This window comes from Leucopleurus acutus (genome assembly GCF_964270905.1).
Source record: "Leucopleurus acutus genome assembly, chromosome: 1".
Lineage (NCBI taxonomy): Eukaryota > Metazoa > Chordata > Mammalia > Artiodactyla > Delphinidae > Leucopleurus > Leucopleurus acutus.
Genome location: NC_139142.1, coordinates 164676942 through 164694068, shown reverse-complemented (window position 1 = coordinate 164694068; position 17127 = coordinate 164676942). Strand labels below are relative to the sequence as shown.

The window sequence follows — 17127 nt, the reverse complement described above, 5'->3', positions numbered from 1 at the left end:
CTGTGCACAGGCTTTCTCTAGTTGCAGTGAGGGGGGCTTCTCTTTGTTGAGGCGCGCGGGCCTCTCATTGCAGTGGCTCCTCTTGCTGCGGAGCATGGGCTCTAGGAGCAGGGGCTTCAGTAGTTGTGGCACGTGGGCTCAATAGTTGTGGCTCGTGGGCTCTAGAGCACAGGCTCAGTAGTTGTAGTGCATGGGTCCGTGGCATGTGGGATTTTCCCGGACCAGGGCTTGAACCCGTGTACCCTGCATCAGCAGGCGGATGCTCAACCACCACGCCACCAGGGAAGCCCTGAGGCAGGGGTATTAATTAAGTCACAGGAACTTCTTCCTGGACCCACAGGATTCAAGACGTTAAGGAAATTGACACTTGTCCCTATCCTGGCTCAAGTGTTCGTTGTCTTCTCAGTGCTAGGTGGTGTCCACCAACACCCGGCTCAGAGAGAAGAAAGTAAAAGACAAGAGGAGAAGCCGAGGGAGTAGAGAAAATATAGAGTCATTTTATTGCTAAAAATATTTTTCCAAAAAGAAGGGCATTTTTGTTTTGAAGACACGAAGGTCTGTAGTCCTTGGGGAGGGGGCTGAATACCACCAGACGGGCAGTCCTCATAGTTCTCGAATTCTCCTGGAGATTCGGTAGAGCTCCATTGCTGCCCTGGCATCTTCCACCGAGTTGTGTCCCGACACGCTGTCCTGCAGACACAGGTACAGAGTGGGGACTTGGGGTGTGGCTGAATCCAGGCGCCCATGTGACCCGGGCCTTCCCTGCTCACACTCTGACTTCCGGGGCTGAAGTGGGTCAGTGGGTGAGTCTCCCCAGGCCTCTGACACCCTGGACTCAGCAGGTGGCTGGAGCAGGCCTGGCTTCACCCATTAGCACTAGACCCAGGTATGGCCAGGCACAGAATCCAGCATCCTGAGGGCCAGGCTGTGCCCTCCAGGCGCTTACAATCCGCTGGGTGTGGGCAGGGCACTGCAGACTTGGCCTCAGACCCAGAGGGGCTGAAGCAGTTCTCACAGGGAGCCCCAGGGCAGTGAGGAATGTGGACACAGATGTTTCTAAGGGACTCCTTGCTCAGCACGTGAACAGGGCTCTTCAGTGAATCCACGTGCTGACACTCTGTCCTCGGTCCCTGGTGCCACAAGCCCAACAGAGGGGCCCGACCTCAGGCCCATCCCCTGTCTCCTACACGTTCCTGCTTCCCAGCCAAGCCGCCCCCCACTCCTCAGGCTGGGGCTCGGTCTCTCCCCTCCCCGGCGCCCCCTCTCTTGCCTCCTCCACTAAGACGCCCCCGTCACACTCCACTCAGACCTGGTGTCCTGCCTGCCCCCTGTCTTCCGTCCCTGCTCCAGGACACCTGCCCTCCCCTCTGTGGACATGTCCCACAGATGTGCTGATGCTCAGGTCTCGGGCCACCCTCCGTTCAACCACGAGTTTCTCAAGGATGGGCTGGGCGTTGCTCACCCGGGTGCTCAGCCTCTGGTCCAGCCTGGCCCAGAGCAGGTGCTTCATAAACATCTGCTGTGCTGGAAGGGCCCACGTGTGGCCGCAGCTCCTAGTGTCCAGCCCGCCTCCCTGGGCCCTTCCACCTCGGTGAGCTCCCAGGCCCCAGCACACGCCTGCCGGCTCCTGGAGACTGCTTTGCCTGTGGGTTTGAGCTAAGGGTCCCTCTCTCACTTTTGGAACCCCCCTTGTTGGATATCTGCCGCTTTCCTATCTGGGGGGGCAATTCCAGAGGCTTCTGCCTGGGGCTCTGGGGGGGCCTGCTCTGTCTGTGGCTGCAAGTGCTGAGGAATTAGGGCCCCGGGAGCAGCATCAGTTCCTGCCTAAAGGGAGGTGTGTGTAAATAGTGCGGCTCCCTGGATACATCTGCGCTCTGTGCTCTATACCATTTCGCAGAGTTAGGCAGGGGGATTAAGCTTCAGTTACCCACAGGGAAACTGGCATGATTTTGAAAACACACAAAAACGCCTTGACTGGGTGCCTTCCCTTCCCTGCCGCTCATCCTCACTCTACCAGGGCTTCCTGGGTCAGCTCTCACATAAATGCCCTGCCCTCCTGGAGAAACCCCTACCCTCTCACACAGCCTCTCAGGACTAAGGGGAGGCTGAGCATCCTTGGGGCCAAATATTTGCTCCGCAGCTACTGGGAGACTTTACAGTCCTAGCGGGAAGGGCCAGGCCCCCAGAGCTGGCAGTCCGGCCCCAGGCTGGGAAAGGGGTGGTCCTCACCTGGATGCGCCGCCCAAGGAGGCGCTGGCTCAGCACGCGGAGGGAGACACGCCGGCAGTACAGCAGGCCGGCCTCACGCCAAAGAAGCTTGTCCGCGGCCGTGTCGTAGATGGCATAGTTCCTCATGTTCTCCTTCAGCGCCTTGAAGTCGTGCTTCAGGTCGTGACCCACCACCAGCTTGCCTTTCAGGAGCTGCAGGATCTGGCCAGGAAGACATGCACCCTACACGTCATGCAGGGCACTTCAGGTGGGTCTGGGGCAACTTGGTGCCATCACGGGGGGCTGGCCTGAGCTGTGTGACTATGAGCAAGGTCCTCCTGGACTTGCTGTGTGACTATGAGCAAATCACCATCCCTCTCTGGGCTTGGAACATATATACCATCGATAAAATGAGGAGACTGGACCAGGCCCCTTCACCCTCAACAGTTTAGTGATGCCGGCAGGCCCATCCCAACTCCTTCCGTGGTTTCTGTGTGATAGCAATGGCCATGAGCCAGGCATTCATTGTGCATCACATACATTATGTCGTTTAATCCTTTTAACAGCCCTCCTGTGGCAGGCGGGTGGACCTCCCAGAGATGCCCACTCCCTAATCCCCAGGCCCTGTGAACATGTTACACGGCAAGGGAAAATTAAAAGTTGCAGATGGACTTGAGGTTGCTAATCAAATGACCTTAAAATAAGGAGAGTTTCTGGATGATCCAGGTGGGCCCAGCATAATCCCAAGGTCCTTATATGTGGAGGTCAGAGAGATCTGACATGTGAACTGGACAGGCTGCCTCTGGCTGTGGAGGTGGAGGAAGGGGCTGAGAGTTCAGAACAGGGGCGGCCATAGAAGCAGGCAAGGGCAAGGAAACAGATCCCCCTCCACAGGCTCCAGAAATGAACACGGCCCTACTGACACCTTGATCTCAGCCCAGTGAGACCCACATCGGACTTCTGAACCACAGAAGTGTAAGACAATAAATTTTCGTTCTTTTAAACCACCCGGTCTACAGTTCTGTTACAGCAGACATAGAAAACCCATACAGCTATGAGGGAGGGTTGTGTTTAACTGAATTTTGCAGTTGAAAAAACTAAAGTGCTAAGAAGTGGAGTCATTTACTCAAGGTGACTCTGATGAATTTAAAATATTTGCAGATTCCTTGACACTCCTCACAGAAAAGATGGAGTCTAATTCCCCTCACCTTGAATATGGGCCAGGCTGTGGGACTTCTGATCTCTCTGTGGGGCCAGTGTCCCGGGAGCCCTGAGTTACCCTGAAGCCACCATGCTGGGGAGACCACCCTGATGCAGGGAGATGTGCCCAAGGAGCCCCAGCACCAGCCCTAGCACAGGTGGGTGAGCGAACCATTCTGTGATTCTAATCCCGGGCCTGCCAGGTGCCTCAGCCAACCAGCTGTCCCCGTCTGCCGAGCCCTGCCCAGATTGCAGATGCCTGAGCGACATAAATATTGACACTGTTTGGAGCACTACGTTTTGGGGTGACGTGCTAAGCGTCATTAGATAACTGAGACAAGTCACACGGTTAGTTCGTGGCAGGGCCAGCCCTCAAAGCCAGCTTATCACCACCACATTATGCTGAAAAGCCGCCTGCTCCAGGCCTCCGCCAGCCCAGCTGCCAAGCTGCAGAGGGCAGCCCTCAGGGTGCCCCAGTCCTGTGCCCTGCACGTATGCCCAGGCCTCCGTTCTCACCTCCTCTCCCACGGTGGCCCTATGGAGAGCCTCAATCATTGGCCACACAGGTGGGTCACCTTTCCTTCCCTTGGCTGCCACTGGGGAGGACGGAAGGGGGACCTTGGAGCGAGCTGTACCAGGCGCCAGCTGAAGGGCAGCCCATGGGCATCTCAGGCCCCCCTAGGACAGCTCTCCGGCAGCCTTCATCTCTTCCTCTGTGCCCGAGGAAGGAGCCCTCTGGATGGCTAACACCGTCCGGTGTCCTGCTTCTGCTTCTAGTGGCTTCCCCAGACATCCCATGGGGTGTTTGACTTGCTCCCCCTTGTGGCCACTTTGCAGAAAGAAGCTAAGGCTCCAAGAAGTGAGGTGACCTGTCCACGGTCACAGCACTGGAGGCAGAGTCGGTCCATCCACCGTCAACAGGTAATGTCACAAGCCTGCCCCACCAGTACCATGGTTTTCTTGGGGTCCTCCTCTGGACAGACCCTCACCCAACCTAGGGACTGGAGAAAGCACTCAAAGAATAAAGCTGGGCCACTCCTGAGGGACACCAGTTCTTGTCACACTTGGGCTTAGGAATCCCCTGGTGAATCTCACCAAAATCTGGATTCGGATGTGGGATTCTACATTTCTAACAGGTGGTGCTGATTCTGCTGGTCTGTGGGTCACCCTGAGTAGTAAGGGCACACAACCTCAGAGCAGCAGCTCGAGGGGAATCCTACGCGTGGAGGAAAGGGCTCGGGCAGCACACAGGGGATAGGTAGAGGCCCAGGGCCAGTGGATGTGGCTGTGCTGGGCAACTGTAGGTCACACGCCTTTCCTTGCTGACATCCTTTATGTTCCTGAACAATGGGGACTGTTTTCCTGTCTATGAGCTGACTCAGGGCCAGTTCACACAAAGCTCTGAGGGGACTGTGCCACCCTAGAGTCAGCCACAGCAGCCGGTCCCAGGCGTAAGAGGGCCAAGTCATTGTGAGGCAGATTCCTGGGAAATTCATCACTTCCCGAGCCCCAGGGTCCCGGTGGTGGCGGGGGGGAGAGGGGTACATTCAAGACCATGAGACTCATCATGAGACAAATAAAATAAGAGGTGGACAAGCAGAAGGAAGGAAGAAGTAGGGAAAGGAGGAGAACAGTCTGTTTAGCAGAGAGATGCCAACTCTTCAGGACAAAGATGCCGGGCACCGGGTAGGGAAAGGCTGCTGCAACTCGCTATGTGGTCTCAGGGAGGTTGAAGATGGTCTCTGGGCTTCAGTTTCCCCATTTGTAAGGTGAGGGCCTGGCGACGTGAGGCTCCACGGACTTTCTGTGGCAGGGCTGGGAGGGAAACCCAGGGTGGTGTGGAGGTGCCAGCTGGAGGGGCCTCAGGGCTGTGTGACCTGCTGGCTTCGGACCTGCCCTGAATCAGTGTCATGAGGTGGGCGTGTCAAACACAGGGGAGGGAGGCTCAAATTCCTGGAAAGAACTGGAGTGGGTGGGGAAAGGGACATGCATCGATCTGTTCTCATTGCCTGGCACTAGGCCAGGTACTTTCCTCACCTCATCATGGGGCCTCTCAACAAGAGTGTGTCATTTTATAGTGAAGTGTCTTAGTGTCATTTTATAGTGAAGGGGGTTGTGGATCAGAGAGGGTAAGAGGCTTGCACAGGTCACACAGCTGGTGAGTTGATTGCTGAGATGCAGTGTCCGGATCTGCCTGACCCTATCACTATTATCACAGTTGTTATTATTACTACCTACTGAGAACCTAGGGATTATATTAGCATTATTAATTTCAGGGTGGAAATTAATAATTTCTACTGCTGGGCCCATGACGGCACTCACTGAAGATTTCTTGAATCATGAATATGGCCCCTATGAGGCGGGGATTGTCATACCATCTTACCAACAGGGAAAGGGCGGTGCCAGTGGTGTGTACCCATATCACATGCAGAGGAGTGACAGGCCCTGGTGTTTGCCCGAATTCTCTTTCCACTGTGTTTTCCCTCTAGTCCAGGTATTTCCCAGGCCTGATCAAAAAAATCACCCGAGACCCTTGTTAGAAATCCAGAGGGCAGGGCGCTACTCCAGACCTGCGGAATCAACATCGCCAGGGGAGGGGCATTAGCAAATGTTCTAGGGTATTCTTCCCATCTGCCAAGTGTGGAAATCCTGGCACGGATGCCTGTCCAGCCCCTTAGAGCCCGCTGCTCCCATCATGCATCCATTCTTCCATCTGCCCGTTCATTCATTCCTGGCTGCCAGGAGACGTGATTATAAGGGACTCTGAAGAATGTTGCCCTTGTGAAGGCCCAGGTCCCCTACTGGCATCTTCAAGAGTGACCCTGGTCCCCCTCTTTCCTTCTGTCCCCTGCCAAGCTCTCTGGGTACCCCTGCCCCCAGCTTCTGTCTGCTTACCCGGGGTAAACCTGGATGACGAAGTCATCCTCCTCCATCTGGCTGAGCCCCAGAGAGACCTGCCAGGTGGCAGGGCCCCGACAGGGTACTCCAACACAGGCAAGGGCTACAGCACTGGTACAGCTGAAACCAGTCCCTGTTCACAAGCTACTGTGACTTCCTTTCTGTTTCCCACCTAAACCACAATGCCACACAAGATTTAGTTTCTTTATCTGCAAACTAAGAGTGTCATTACCATTCCCCAATCCCAGTCATGGGCTGGGTGCTACTCAGCATACCAGGTTAACATTAAAAGAGCATTTACTTACAAAAATGAGTTACAGCCTACGGACAATTACCGTTAGATTAAAAAATGAATTAAAAGAGCATTGACCTGTCAGGTGAGAGCCCTGCATCTGAGCACTGAGTTGTAGCCCAGCTTGCTGTGTGTCCTTAGCAAGTCACTGCCCCTCTCTGGACCTTGGTCTCCTCGCAGGTTCCTTCCTGTGCTGACAGTCTAATTTGTGGGGCTCTCTGTAGAACAGGGTTCTCAGCCTTGGGACAACTAACAGTTGGGGCCAGATACTCCTTTGGTGTGAGTGTGTGTCCTGTACATTGTAGGATGTTCATTCAGTACCATCCCTGGCCTCAAGCCACTGGATGTCAGTAGCAGCCTTCCGCACCTCACTTATGACAATCAGAAGTGCCTCCAAATCCTCCTGCACTGTTGGTGGGAATGTAAATTGATACAGCCACCATGGAGAACAGTATGGAGGTTCCTTAAAAAACTACAAATAGAACTACCATACGACCCAGCAATGCCACCACTGGGCATATACCCTGAGAAAACCATAATTCAAAAAGAGTCATGTACCAAAATTTTCATTGCAGCTCTATGTACAATAGCCAGGACATGGAAGCAACCTAGGTGTACATCAATAGATGAATGGATAAAGAAGATGTGACACATATATACAATGGAATATTACTCAGCCATAGAAAGGAACGAAACTGAGTAATTTGTAGTGAGGTGGATGGACCTAGAGACTGTCATGCAGAGTGAAGTAAGTCAGAAAGAGAAAAACAAATACCATATGCTAACACATATATATGGAATCTAAAAAAAAAAAAAAGAAAGAAAAAAAATGGTCAGAAGAACCTAGGGGCAAGACAGGAATAAAAATGCAGACCTACTAGAGAATGGACTTGAGGATACGGGGAGGGGGAAGGGTAAGCTGGGACAAAGTGAGACAGTGGCATGGACATATATACACTACCAAATGTAAAATAGATAGCTAGTGGGAAGCAGCCGCATAGCACAGGGAGATCAGCTCGGTGCTTTGTGACCGCCTGGAGGGGGTGGTTAGGGAGGGTGGGAGGGAGGGAGATGCAAGAGATATGGGGACATATGTATATGTATAACTGATTCACTTTGTTATAAAGCAGAAACTAACACACCATGGTAAAGCAATTATACTCCAATAAAGATGTTAAAAATAAATAAAATAAAATAAAATAAGGGCTTCCCTGGTGGTGCAGTGGTTGAGAGTCCGCCTGCCAATGCAGGGGACACGGGTTCATGCCCCGGTCCAGGAAGATCCTACATGCCACGGAGCGGCTGGGCCCGTGAGCCATGGCCGCTGAGCCTGCGCGTCCGGAGCCTGTGCTCCGCAACGGGAGAGGCCACAACAGTGAGAGGCCCGTGTACCGCAAATAATAATAATAATAAAATAAAATAAAAATATCTGATCTTACTGTAAAAAAAAAAAAGAAAAAAGACATGCCTCCAGATATTGCTAAATGCTTCCAGATATCGCCTCCGGATTTGCCCTTGTGGGCAAAATCACAGTGCACTGAGAACCACCGTTCTGGATGACAGTGAGACCTATAGGCATCAGAAGATAACAAGGCAGTTACCTTGCATTATAAAAGCAATGTCATCCTATTACAAAAAATAAAAAACAGAAAAGGGGTGAGGGGAGCCCCCTCAAAATCCTAGTGCCTCGTGGCTGCATGGGCCCTGGGTGGACTGGGGGCCTCAGTGGCTCCCTGGAGCTAGCCTGGCTTCTATGGCCTGGTCTATGGCTCACTGCTAGCCGGGCCCACTTGCAGGAAGAGACAGTCCTTTGAAAAAGGACTGCAAGAAACCAATGCCTGGTGAGCTGGTGGCTTAGCTGAGAGGTGTTGCCTGGACTTGTGGGGTCTGATAAATGGCTAATAGGCTTCTGCCCTTTGGGGGCTCCTCAGCATAGCTTGGGATCTGTGAGCCTGGTCTTTGGGATTAAACTACTGTGGGTGATGAGTGAGGTCAGGGTGTCTCAGCGTCCTCGTTCGTGAAAACAGATGATGGTGGTTGCCTCATACCACAGCTTCACTCCAATGCTGCTCCGACACTACCTGTTCATACATCAGGCACTTAGCATTCACAGCCCGCATTTACACACTTTGATCACAGGATCAGAACATCACAAAGCAAGCCCTCAGGCCAGAAGTTGAGTCTCTGCTCCACCCCTTTCTTGGACAATTTGCTCAACCTTGTGCCTAAGTTTGCTCATCTGTGAAATGGGGTGATGATACTAGTTAACTACCTCCCGGGGTTGTGGTGGGGCGTAAAGGTAGTGGGGGTATGAAAAGTGCTTAGAACAGGGCCCGGACATGATGCTGGATACACCTGTGCTGCTTCATCACCCCTGTGTTACAGAGGATCCTACTGAGGGGCACAGAGAGGTTTAGCAACAAGCCGGAGGACACAGGGCAATCAGGTGGCAGAGCTGGGATTGGACCCACATCCAGCCAAGTCTAAAGACAGTTTGCTAAAAGTCCGCATGCCCCAACTAAAGATCCCGCATGCCACAATGAAGATCCAGCGCAGCCAAAATAAATAATAAATAATAAAATAAATAGATAGATAATTTTTAAAAATAAATCAAGACAGTGCTTGCTCCCTGCCCCCTGGGCTGTACGTGTATTACTGTATCTTGACAGCAAAGGCCAACACGAGGGCAGAGGCAATTCTCTTCCACGCAGCTGCCAGAACTCTTGTATTATGAAAATCAATTCAACTCCAATCCCACAAACATTCTCAGGGCACCTTCTATGTTCAAAGCACAATATCCAACCTGGGGCAGATAAAGTACATGGCAGGAGCTGTGGAGCTAGACAGACCCGTGTGTGTGGCTAGGCAAGCTCTAAAGCGTGTGGGCTATGGGAATTCCCTGGAGGTCCAGTGGTTAGGACTCAGTGCTTCCACTGCAGGGGGCACGGGTTCTATCCCTGGTTGGGGAACTAAGATCCCGAAAGCCAGGCGGCACGGCCAAAGAAAGAAAGGAAGTGTGTGGGCTATAGCAAGGAGGGTGAGACCCCCAGGGGGTTAGAGTTGTGGGTGGGGAGGGTGAGGGGGTCGGGCAGGGCCTCACACAGGACTCCTCTGGCCTGGGCCTGCCAGAATGGCAGTATTTCTAGGGAAAGGGATGGGGGATGGGAGAGAGTAGGGTTGGGTCTGAAGCACAGTGGGCGATGGCTGAGCTGAGAGAGAAGGCAGAAAATGTAGGTATGTGGTACTTAGAGGACCATGGACTTTGGGTTGCCAGACCTTAGGCAATGGGAGCCTTGGAGGTACTTGAACCAGGGGGTGGGGATGGGAGCGGGGGCTATGATCTGAGCCAGGCCTGGGGAAGTGTCTCTGGCAGCAGGGTAGAAGACAGGGGCAGGGAGCATACATTGTGCAGCAGGCAGAAAACGAGGGCCAGAATCTAAGACCGAGGTTCTCAAGGGAAGCTGGAGAGGGGACGGGTTGTAAAATCTGACTTTCTGCCTTGTTCTCTCCACAGGCACGTTGATGACCTTCAGCCATGAGCCAGGCACTGTGCTTAGGGATACAGACGACATCACTACACCCAACCTACACAAGGCCAGGAAGGAGGCATTAGTACTCCCCATTCACTGATGAGAAAACTCAGGCTCAGAAAGTTTCAGTAACTTGCCAAAGGTCACACAAACCAGTAAGTGATGGAGCAGGAAATGTGAACCGCAGATGTGGTTCCAAAGAGCTGCCCGGTCTTTAGATCCCCGCCTCCCTCCTCGAATGGCTGTTAAGTGCCTACTCTGGACGGCACTCCGTGTTACACACTGGAAGGGCCCGGCATAATCTCCAACTGAGAAACAAAAGCATTTTGGCACCAAGTCTGGATGAGGACCAAGTTGTCCTGACTCTCAGGCCAGTGCTGGAGGGCGTCCAGGGAATCGCATTTCTCTTCTGCCCTTTCTGCTGCTGGGATGGGGAGGGAGGCCGGGGAGGAGAAGGGACGGGGCCAAGCCGCCCACCTGACTGCTCCGTGGGGCTCTGAGTGTGGGCAGCTCCATGTAGTATCCCTGGGTCTCCCATCGGCACCTAAAGCACGCCACCTTTCTTCGTGTTGCCCTCCCCTTCTCGGTGACTCACCTTTGTTCTCCTCTGTCCTAATGTTTCCTTCTTTCCGATCTTCTGGATGCTACTGATGACTAAGACACTGCTCCCTGGGGTCTCTAACTCTTCTCTCTGCTGCCATCTCTTTCCTCACTCCCATCCGTCTCCCCAGCACCCCCGTTCAGGTTTTCTTGACAGTGGTTTTCCTGCCATGCTATTGCTCAAGAATCTTCAGTGGCTCTCTATGGCCCACTGAGTTGCATACACAGACTCCTCCCTCCCCTTTGGCAAATAGCACCAGCCTCATGGAGCCTTTCCAGGACCACCCTGATGTACTCTGCCCCCTCCTCAGGGCTCCTTAGTACCCTCTTAGTACCTCTAGAACAGTGCTGTCCAATAGAAAGAAACATAACGTGAGCCACATACGTAATTTTAAATCATCACCAGCCATATTTTAAAAGGTAAAGAGAAATAGGTGAAATTAGTGTTACTGTTTTATTTAACCTAATATATAAAAATATATAAAATACTACCATTCTACATATAATCTATATTTTTAAATTATTGAAGTACTTTATGGTTCTTTTTTCATTCAAGTCTTTGAAATCCAGCGCATATTTTACACTTACAGCACATCTCAGTTCAGACAGACCAGCCACTTTTCAGGTGCTCACCTGTCACCCGTAACTGGTGGGACCCTACTGGACACACAGCTCTAGAGGTTTTGAGCCTTCCACATTCTAGTTATCTGAACTTGTGCGAGTTGCTTAGTGTTATGGGTTGAATTGCGTTCCCCCTCAAATTCATTTGTTGAAATCCTAACCCCAACCACCTCAAAATGTGACTTATTTGGAAATAGGGTCATTGCAGACGTTATTGTTAGGATGTCATAATGGAATAGGTTGAGTCCCTAACAAATACAACCGATATCCTTATAAAAAGGGGAAATTTGTGAGACATGCACACAGGGAGAATGCCATGTGAATATGAAGGCAAAGATTGGGGTGACATTTCTCCAAGCCAAGGAACATCAAAGATGGCCAGCAAATTGTCAGAAGCTAAGAGAGAGACAGAGAACAGGTTTTCCCTTGCAGCCTTCAGAAGGAACCAGCCCTGCTGACACCTAGATCTGGGACTTCTAGAACTAGTCTCTAGAACTGTGAGAGAAGACATTTCTATTATTTAAGCCACCCACTTTTTGGTACTTTGTTTCAGCAGCTCTACCAAATCACTGTTTAGTTCAAGAGAGCCTCAGTTTTCCTCATCTGTAATATGGGGACAACAAGGAAAGAAACCTAACAGCTAACAGTTTTTTAGTACTTATATAGGCACTCTCTCCAGCCCCTTTTCCAATCCTCACAATATCCTGTGAGATTGGTGCTGTCATCACCCCCATTTTCTTTTCCAGATGGTGAAATGGGGTACAGAGAGGGTGAGGAACTTGCTCAAGGTAACTTAGCAGGTAAGGAACAAAGCCAGGATTCAAACTTGGCCCTCTTAGCTCTGAGCTAACAGCTCCTGAAGACACTTTTGGCAGACTGTTTTGTGAGGCATGAGCTCCTGGATGGAGCTCAGGAGAGCATCCAGTGAGTAGCCAGTGCTCAGAAAACAGGGGCTATTGTTGTGGGCTTATCTCCGGCACCTGGAGCCTGGCACATGCGCAGTATGTGGGACTGAGGTGAACCTCAGTTCTTTGTGTTCTTCATGAACTTCCCCAGGGTGAGTTCACCTTCCCATGAATGACCAACCCTGGTGCTGAGTGGCTGAGTTTCGTTTTCTTCTAGTGATTCAGAGAAACAGAAAGTAGACTGGAGATGTCACAACAAGTTGAAGGGGAAGAGAATGGGAGATTTTGGTGTGCCACACCCATCTCTATGAGTGGATGGCCTGTGGGGGGTCTGGGAGCAAGCTCTCCCTGAGCTCCGTGGACTCTGGCTGGCCTGTCCTTCAGGACCAGGAGGGCGCCCTGCCGAGCGCCCAGCCAGTGAGGGCCTCCACCCAGGACCCATCCCCCACTTCCCCCACAGGGCTCCCCGGAGGTAGCTGGCATAGAGGAAAGAAGGAGGAATCTAGCCCCCAAATCAGTATGCAGGGAACAGCAGGCAGGACTCAGCTTCCCCATCGTAAGACCAGCAAGGTGTACCAGATGCCCCGAAGGCTGCTCCCAGACACGAGTCTAAGGTTGTCTGATGGCAGGAAGCCTCCTCAGGGATGTGATGGACACACCAACGTGTTTCTCATGCTCTGCTGCTCCCCACGCATGGGTGGCAGGGAATCTGACATGGCTGGGGTCACAGGTCACAGCTCCGGCAACCAGGGGAGGTGCTGGGGAAGTGTGTCTGTGTGTGTGTGTGGGGGGGTATATGTGTGTTGGCCTGGATGGCATATGGCCCTTCTCTTACCTCCAGCCTGGCCACGGCAAACGGGGTGGCCCCCTCCATGTTCTGAGCTGTGATCCCGCTGACGGGGGTTCTGTAGTCGGTGATCTCGCCCTCAGGCCGGATGAACTTGTCGTAGAGCACGGTGCCGTGGTAGTCTACGAGACTGCAGCGAGCCAAGCCACTCTCCCTGAAGGGCCCCAGCCCCACCATCTCGCAGTCCATGGCCACCACATCTGTGCCTCTTGCCATGTTCCACCAGGACCCTCAGATGTGCTGGAGAGGGGGCGGCAGGAGGGGCATCACATGAGGGCCAGCTGAGACCCCAGGCGTCCTCAGCCACCTCCCAGCCAGCCTACACCCTCTGCCCTGCCCTTTGTCACAAACACCACCTGGCACAGACGGAAGTTGGCCTCTTGCCACCCCAACTGGCTTCTTCAGCCGGCAGTCCCAGGGCCTCTCTCTGGTCCCGTCCGGCAGCCTCAGGACCAGGATATCCCCTCCCAGCACCTCCCCTGGCTGCTACCCTGGAGAAATGCCTTGAACCCACCACCCTGTCTCCCACTCTTACCGGCCTGCCTCTCTGGTGCCCCTTCTCAGCTACTGCAGTTGCTCTTAGCAGTGACTCATCTCTGACTTCAAGCCGGGAATCCTGACCCTGTTTCAGTTTCTGGTTTGGTATCAAGTGAAATCAGGGGCGGGAGGCGGGGCACGTGGACTGGGCTGCTTCATCTCCTCGGCCGGCTCGGGAGTTCAGTGTCCTGAGTCAGAATTGACCAAGCTTGCCGGCTCCTTGTCCGTGTGTCCCATCTTTGCCCCTGCCCTCCACCTAACCGCTCAAGCCCTCCCCCTCCTCGGATGACGCAGCTGATGTGGATGGAGTGGATTGCAACATCTGTCTTTCATTTCTCACCCTCTGCCTGGGGAATAAACATCCCCAGGACTGGAGCCCAGGGAATGTCCCACAACTTCCGGGGCCACCACCAATCTGACAACTCTGTGAGGTCTTTTTTTTTTTTTTTTTTTTAAATATTTATTTATTCGGCTGCACCAGGTCTTTGTTGTGGTATGCAGGCTCTTAGTTGTGGCATGAGGGATCTAGTTCCCTGACCAGGGATCGAACCCGAGACCCCTGCATTGGGCGCATGGAGTCTTAACCAATGGACCACCAGGGAAGTCCCCCTGCGAGGTCTTTTATGGGGGCAGGGAGAGCTGGCTCTTGGGACACTGAGGTTATTGATTGGGAAGGGCAGGAGAAGGTTGGGGTGCAAGAGGGGCTAGCCCCCACTGCCGACCCAGTAAAGCCCTACGGCCTCTATTGGCTCAGGGATGCCTCAGAAAGGGTCATTGGTCTGCCCTCGACGTGCTCTGCCTCCAGCTGGACTGACACTGTTTTGAGGACACGGAGAAGCAGGCCTGGAGGGAGCCCCACCAGCCCGGCCATATTTCCCAGGGGCAACGCTCTCCCAAGCTAGAACTTTGACCCGTTAGAACAATGCCTAACACATAGGGAGCACTCAACATTTATTGAATAAATGAATGAGTTACATCCGGGGCAAAAATAGAATCAGCTTTAATGAGGAAATTGTCCATTATATACTGTGGTGAGTTGAGCGCTCCCATCTTGCCTCCTACCCCAGATCCATATGGAACAAGCTTTGAGCTGTCGAGCTGAATCTGACAGCCCCCCGTTGCCACAAAGATTTGTGGCTTGGAAAGGAATTTCCCCAGGTTCTCGGTGTTTTCACCAAGTGACATCCAGCTTCATTTAACAGACCTCAAAAAGAAAACCAGATACTGACATACGTTTAAAGGATAAGTCATTGTTCCTGTTTGTCGCTCAACTGGTGGGAAGTTGAGTTAGAAGAGGTTATTTGGGGTTCCCATTCTGAATGAGCTACTTTTTCTTGAATTCAGGCTGTCTGGGAATTTTTTGTTTCTCAAATGCATAAAGGATTGTCACCCTGATTTAGGGGGAGATGAAGCAAAATTCCCGTTACTTTAAATGAACATGCATTGAAAAGGTAACCCCCTAAAGATCCAATTGGAGGTTTCTGTTTCTACAGTCCCCGTAGGACCCCATGCACCCTCTGGTGATCGGCCCACATCAACATCCCCACTACAGGCCTCACCCCCTCTCTTCCACTGGCCACCTCAGGACTCAGGCAGAACACGTACTCACCCCTGCGATTCTTTTCCCCACGGGTCCTAAACCTGCTCCGTGGTCAACTCCAAACCTGCATCTTCCAGTCTTCTCTGCATTTCTCCTTTTCTACCCACACCCTACCCCAGTCCTCACCTGCCCTACCTCCATCTTCACGCCCTGCTCTAAATTATCCTTCAAATCTTACCAGATTTAAGTTCTCCAAAATCGAATCTCTTACACTGTCATGGCACTTTGCTCAAGAACCTAGTGATTTCCTGCTGTCCAAAAAAAAATAAACCTCAACTCCCACGCAGTCCCCAAGACCCTCTTACATCTGTCCCACCTGCCTTTCCAATCTCATCTTGCACCACTATCCAATCTAAGACTCTTTTTTAGGTTTTGACCTAAATTGATGGCCTTCCGTGTGTTCACATGTTGACTCCTTCAGAAGAGATCAGTCATTCCATAATTCATTTATCACGTGCTAAGCCCTAGGGTTAGCAGGGGTATAATCAGGTCTGCACCTTCAGGTCAAGGAGATGTACAGTCGTGCTACAAGGTCAGCCCCTGTCCCACACCTTCAATTAGCACCCCCTTCTCACCTCCTTCCTGCACACTGGCTTCTTCTCTGTCCCCAGAGCCTGGGCATTTGCTGTGCCAGTCTGGAAAGCTCTTCCTCCAGGTTATCTATCCAGTTTTCTCCCTTTCCCTCAGGTCTCCCACCAAGGCCTTTCTTGGCCTCTATTTAAATCTACACCCTCATCCCCTTCCCAGGTTTCTTCTATAAGAATTGATGCCATCTGAGATACCACATATTGGACTTGTTCACTTACTGTTCCCCCTCCCACTTGCACCTGGAACCCTGCCTGGATCACACTGAATTTTTTCAAATGTATTGTGCGCTCTGAGGTTGGACACAAACATTGGCGAGTAACAGCCTAGGAGAGGAATCCCTGACCCCAGCCAGGGGGATGGGATGGGGATTTCCTAGTGGGGATGCTTCCCAGGTTTAACTGGTGTCACTCATTGGCCAGACCAATCCACAAATTTCCTTGGGTAAGGGGGAAAGTGAGTCATTCAGGGCAAACCTCTCAGCCTTACAAGACACGCATCCTGCCAGTTGGCCCACCTGCAGTGCCTGTAGCAGGTTAAAGGCTGCCACTGCATGGCCTTCTCTGAACCCCCAGCATAGGACACAGGCCGAGTGGATGAATCATAACGGTGGGTCAGATACCTCTCCCTACAGGCAACCTGCCCTTTGAAATCCAGCTCAACTGTCTCCAACCTCAGCTGGTCACGTACCCCTAAAATGTATATGTGAATTTCTAAATTATATACCACAGATGGAAACACCTCAGTCAAATATCGGCAATTTAATGTGGTTCAACTTAAAACATGTCAAACTGTGCTATGGAATACTGTTTTGTTTTGTTTTGTTTTTGTGGCTGTGTCGGGTCTTAGTTGCAGCACACGGGATCTTAGATGAGGTGTGCGGGCTCAGTAGTGGCAGCGCGTGGGCTTAGTTGCCCTGTGGCATGTGGGATCTTAGTTCCCCAACCAGGGATTGAACCCGTGTCCCCTGCATTGGAAGGAGGATTCTTAACCACTGGACCACCAGGGAAGTCCCTGGGATACATTTTTTTTTTTTTTTTTTGCGATACGCGGGCCTCTCACTGTTGTGGCCTCTCCCGTCGCGGAGCACAGGCTCCGGACGCACAGGCTCAGCGGCCATGGCTCACGGACCCAGCCGCTCCGCGGCACGTGGGATCCTCCTGGACCGGGGCACAAACCCGTGTCCCCTGCATCGGCAGGCGGACTCTCAACCACTGAGCCACCAGGGAAGCCCTGGGATACATTTTTTAAAACATAAAAAAGAATGTGTTAAAAATAAACTATATACCAATAAATATGTGAAA

General features: G+C 52.3%; 1 protein-coding gene across 1 annotated transcript; it reads right to left on the bottom strand.

Moving 5' to 3' along the window:
- Positions 1 to 556: 556 nt before the first annotated feature.
- ISG20 (interferon stimulated exonuclease gene 20) lies at positions 557 to 14242 on the bottom strand. The gene is made up of 4 exons (XM_082838940.1): positions 13637 to 14242; positions 13090 to 13341; positions 2230 to 2430; positions 557 to 690 (listed from the first exon to the last, which is right to left on the bottom strand). Exons 2-4 carry the CDS (start codon positions 13315 to 13317, stop codon positions 604 to 606), a joined length of 516 nt encoding a protein of 171 aa, XP_082695066.1. The 5' UTR covers positions 13318 to 13341; positions 13637 to 14242; the 3' UTR covers positions 557 to 603.
- Positions 14243 to 17127: the final 2885 nt, after the last annotated feature.

What these genes read in the sequence shown, in the direction of transcription:
- ISG20 (XM_082838940.1), bottom strand. Translation starts at nt 13,317, where the DNA reads ATGGCAAGAGGCACAGATGTGGTGGCCATGGACTGCGAGATGGTGGGG. An exon ending in TTGCCGTGGCCAGGCTGGAG is followed by an intron (nt 2,431 to 13,089) that starts GTAAGAGAAGGG and finishes CTTCCTGGCCAG; the next exon opens with ATCCTGCAGCTCCTGAAAGG. An exon ending in TCCTTGGGCGGCGCATCCAG is followed by an intron (nt 691 to 2,229) that starts GTGAGGACCACC and finishes CTGTGTCTGCAG; the next exon opens with GACAGCGTGTCGGGACACAA.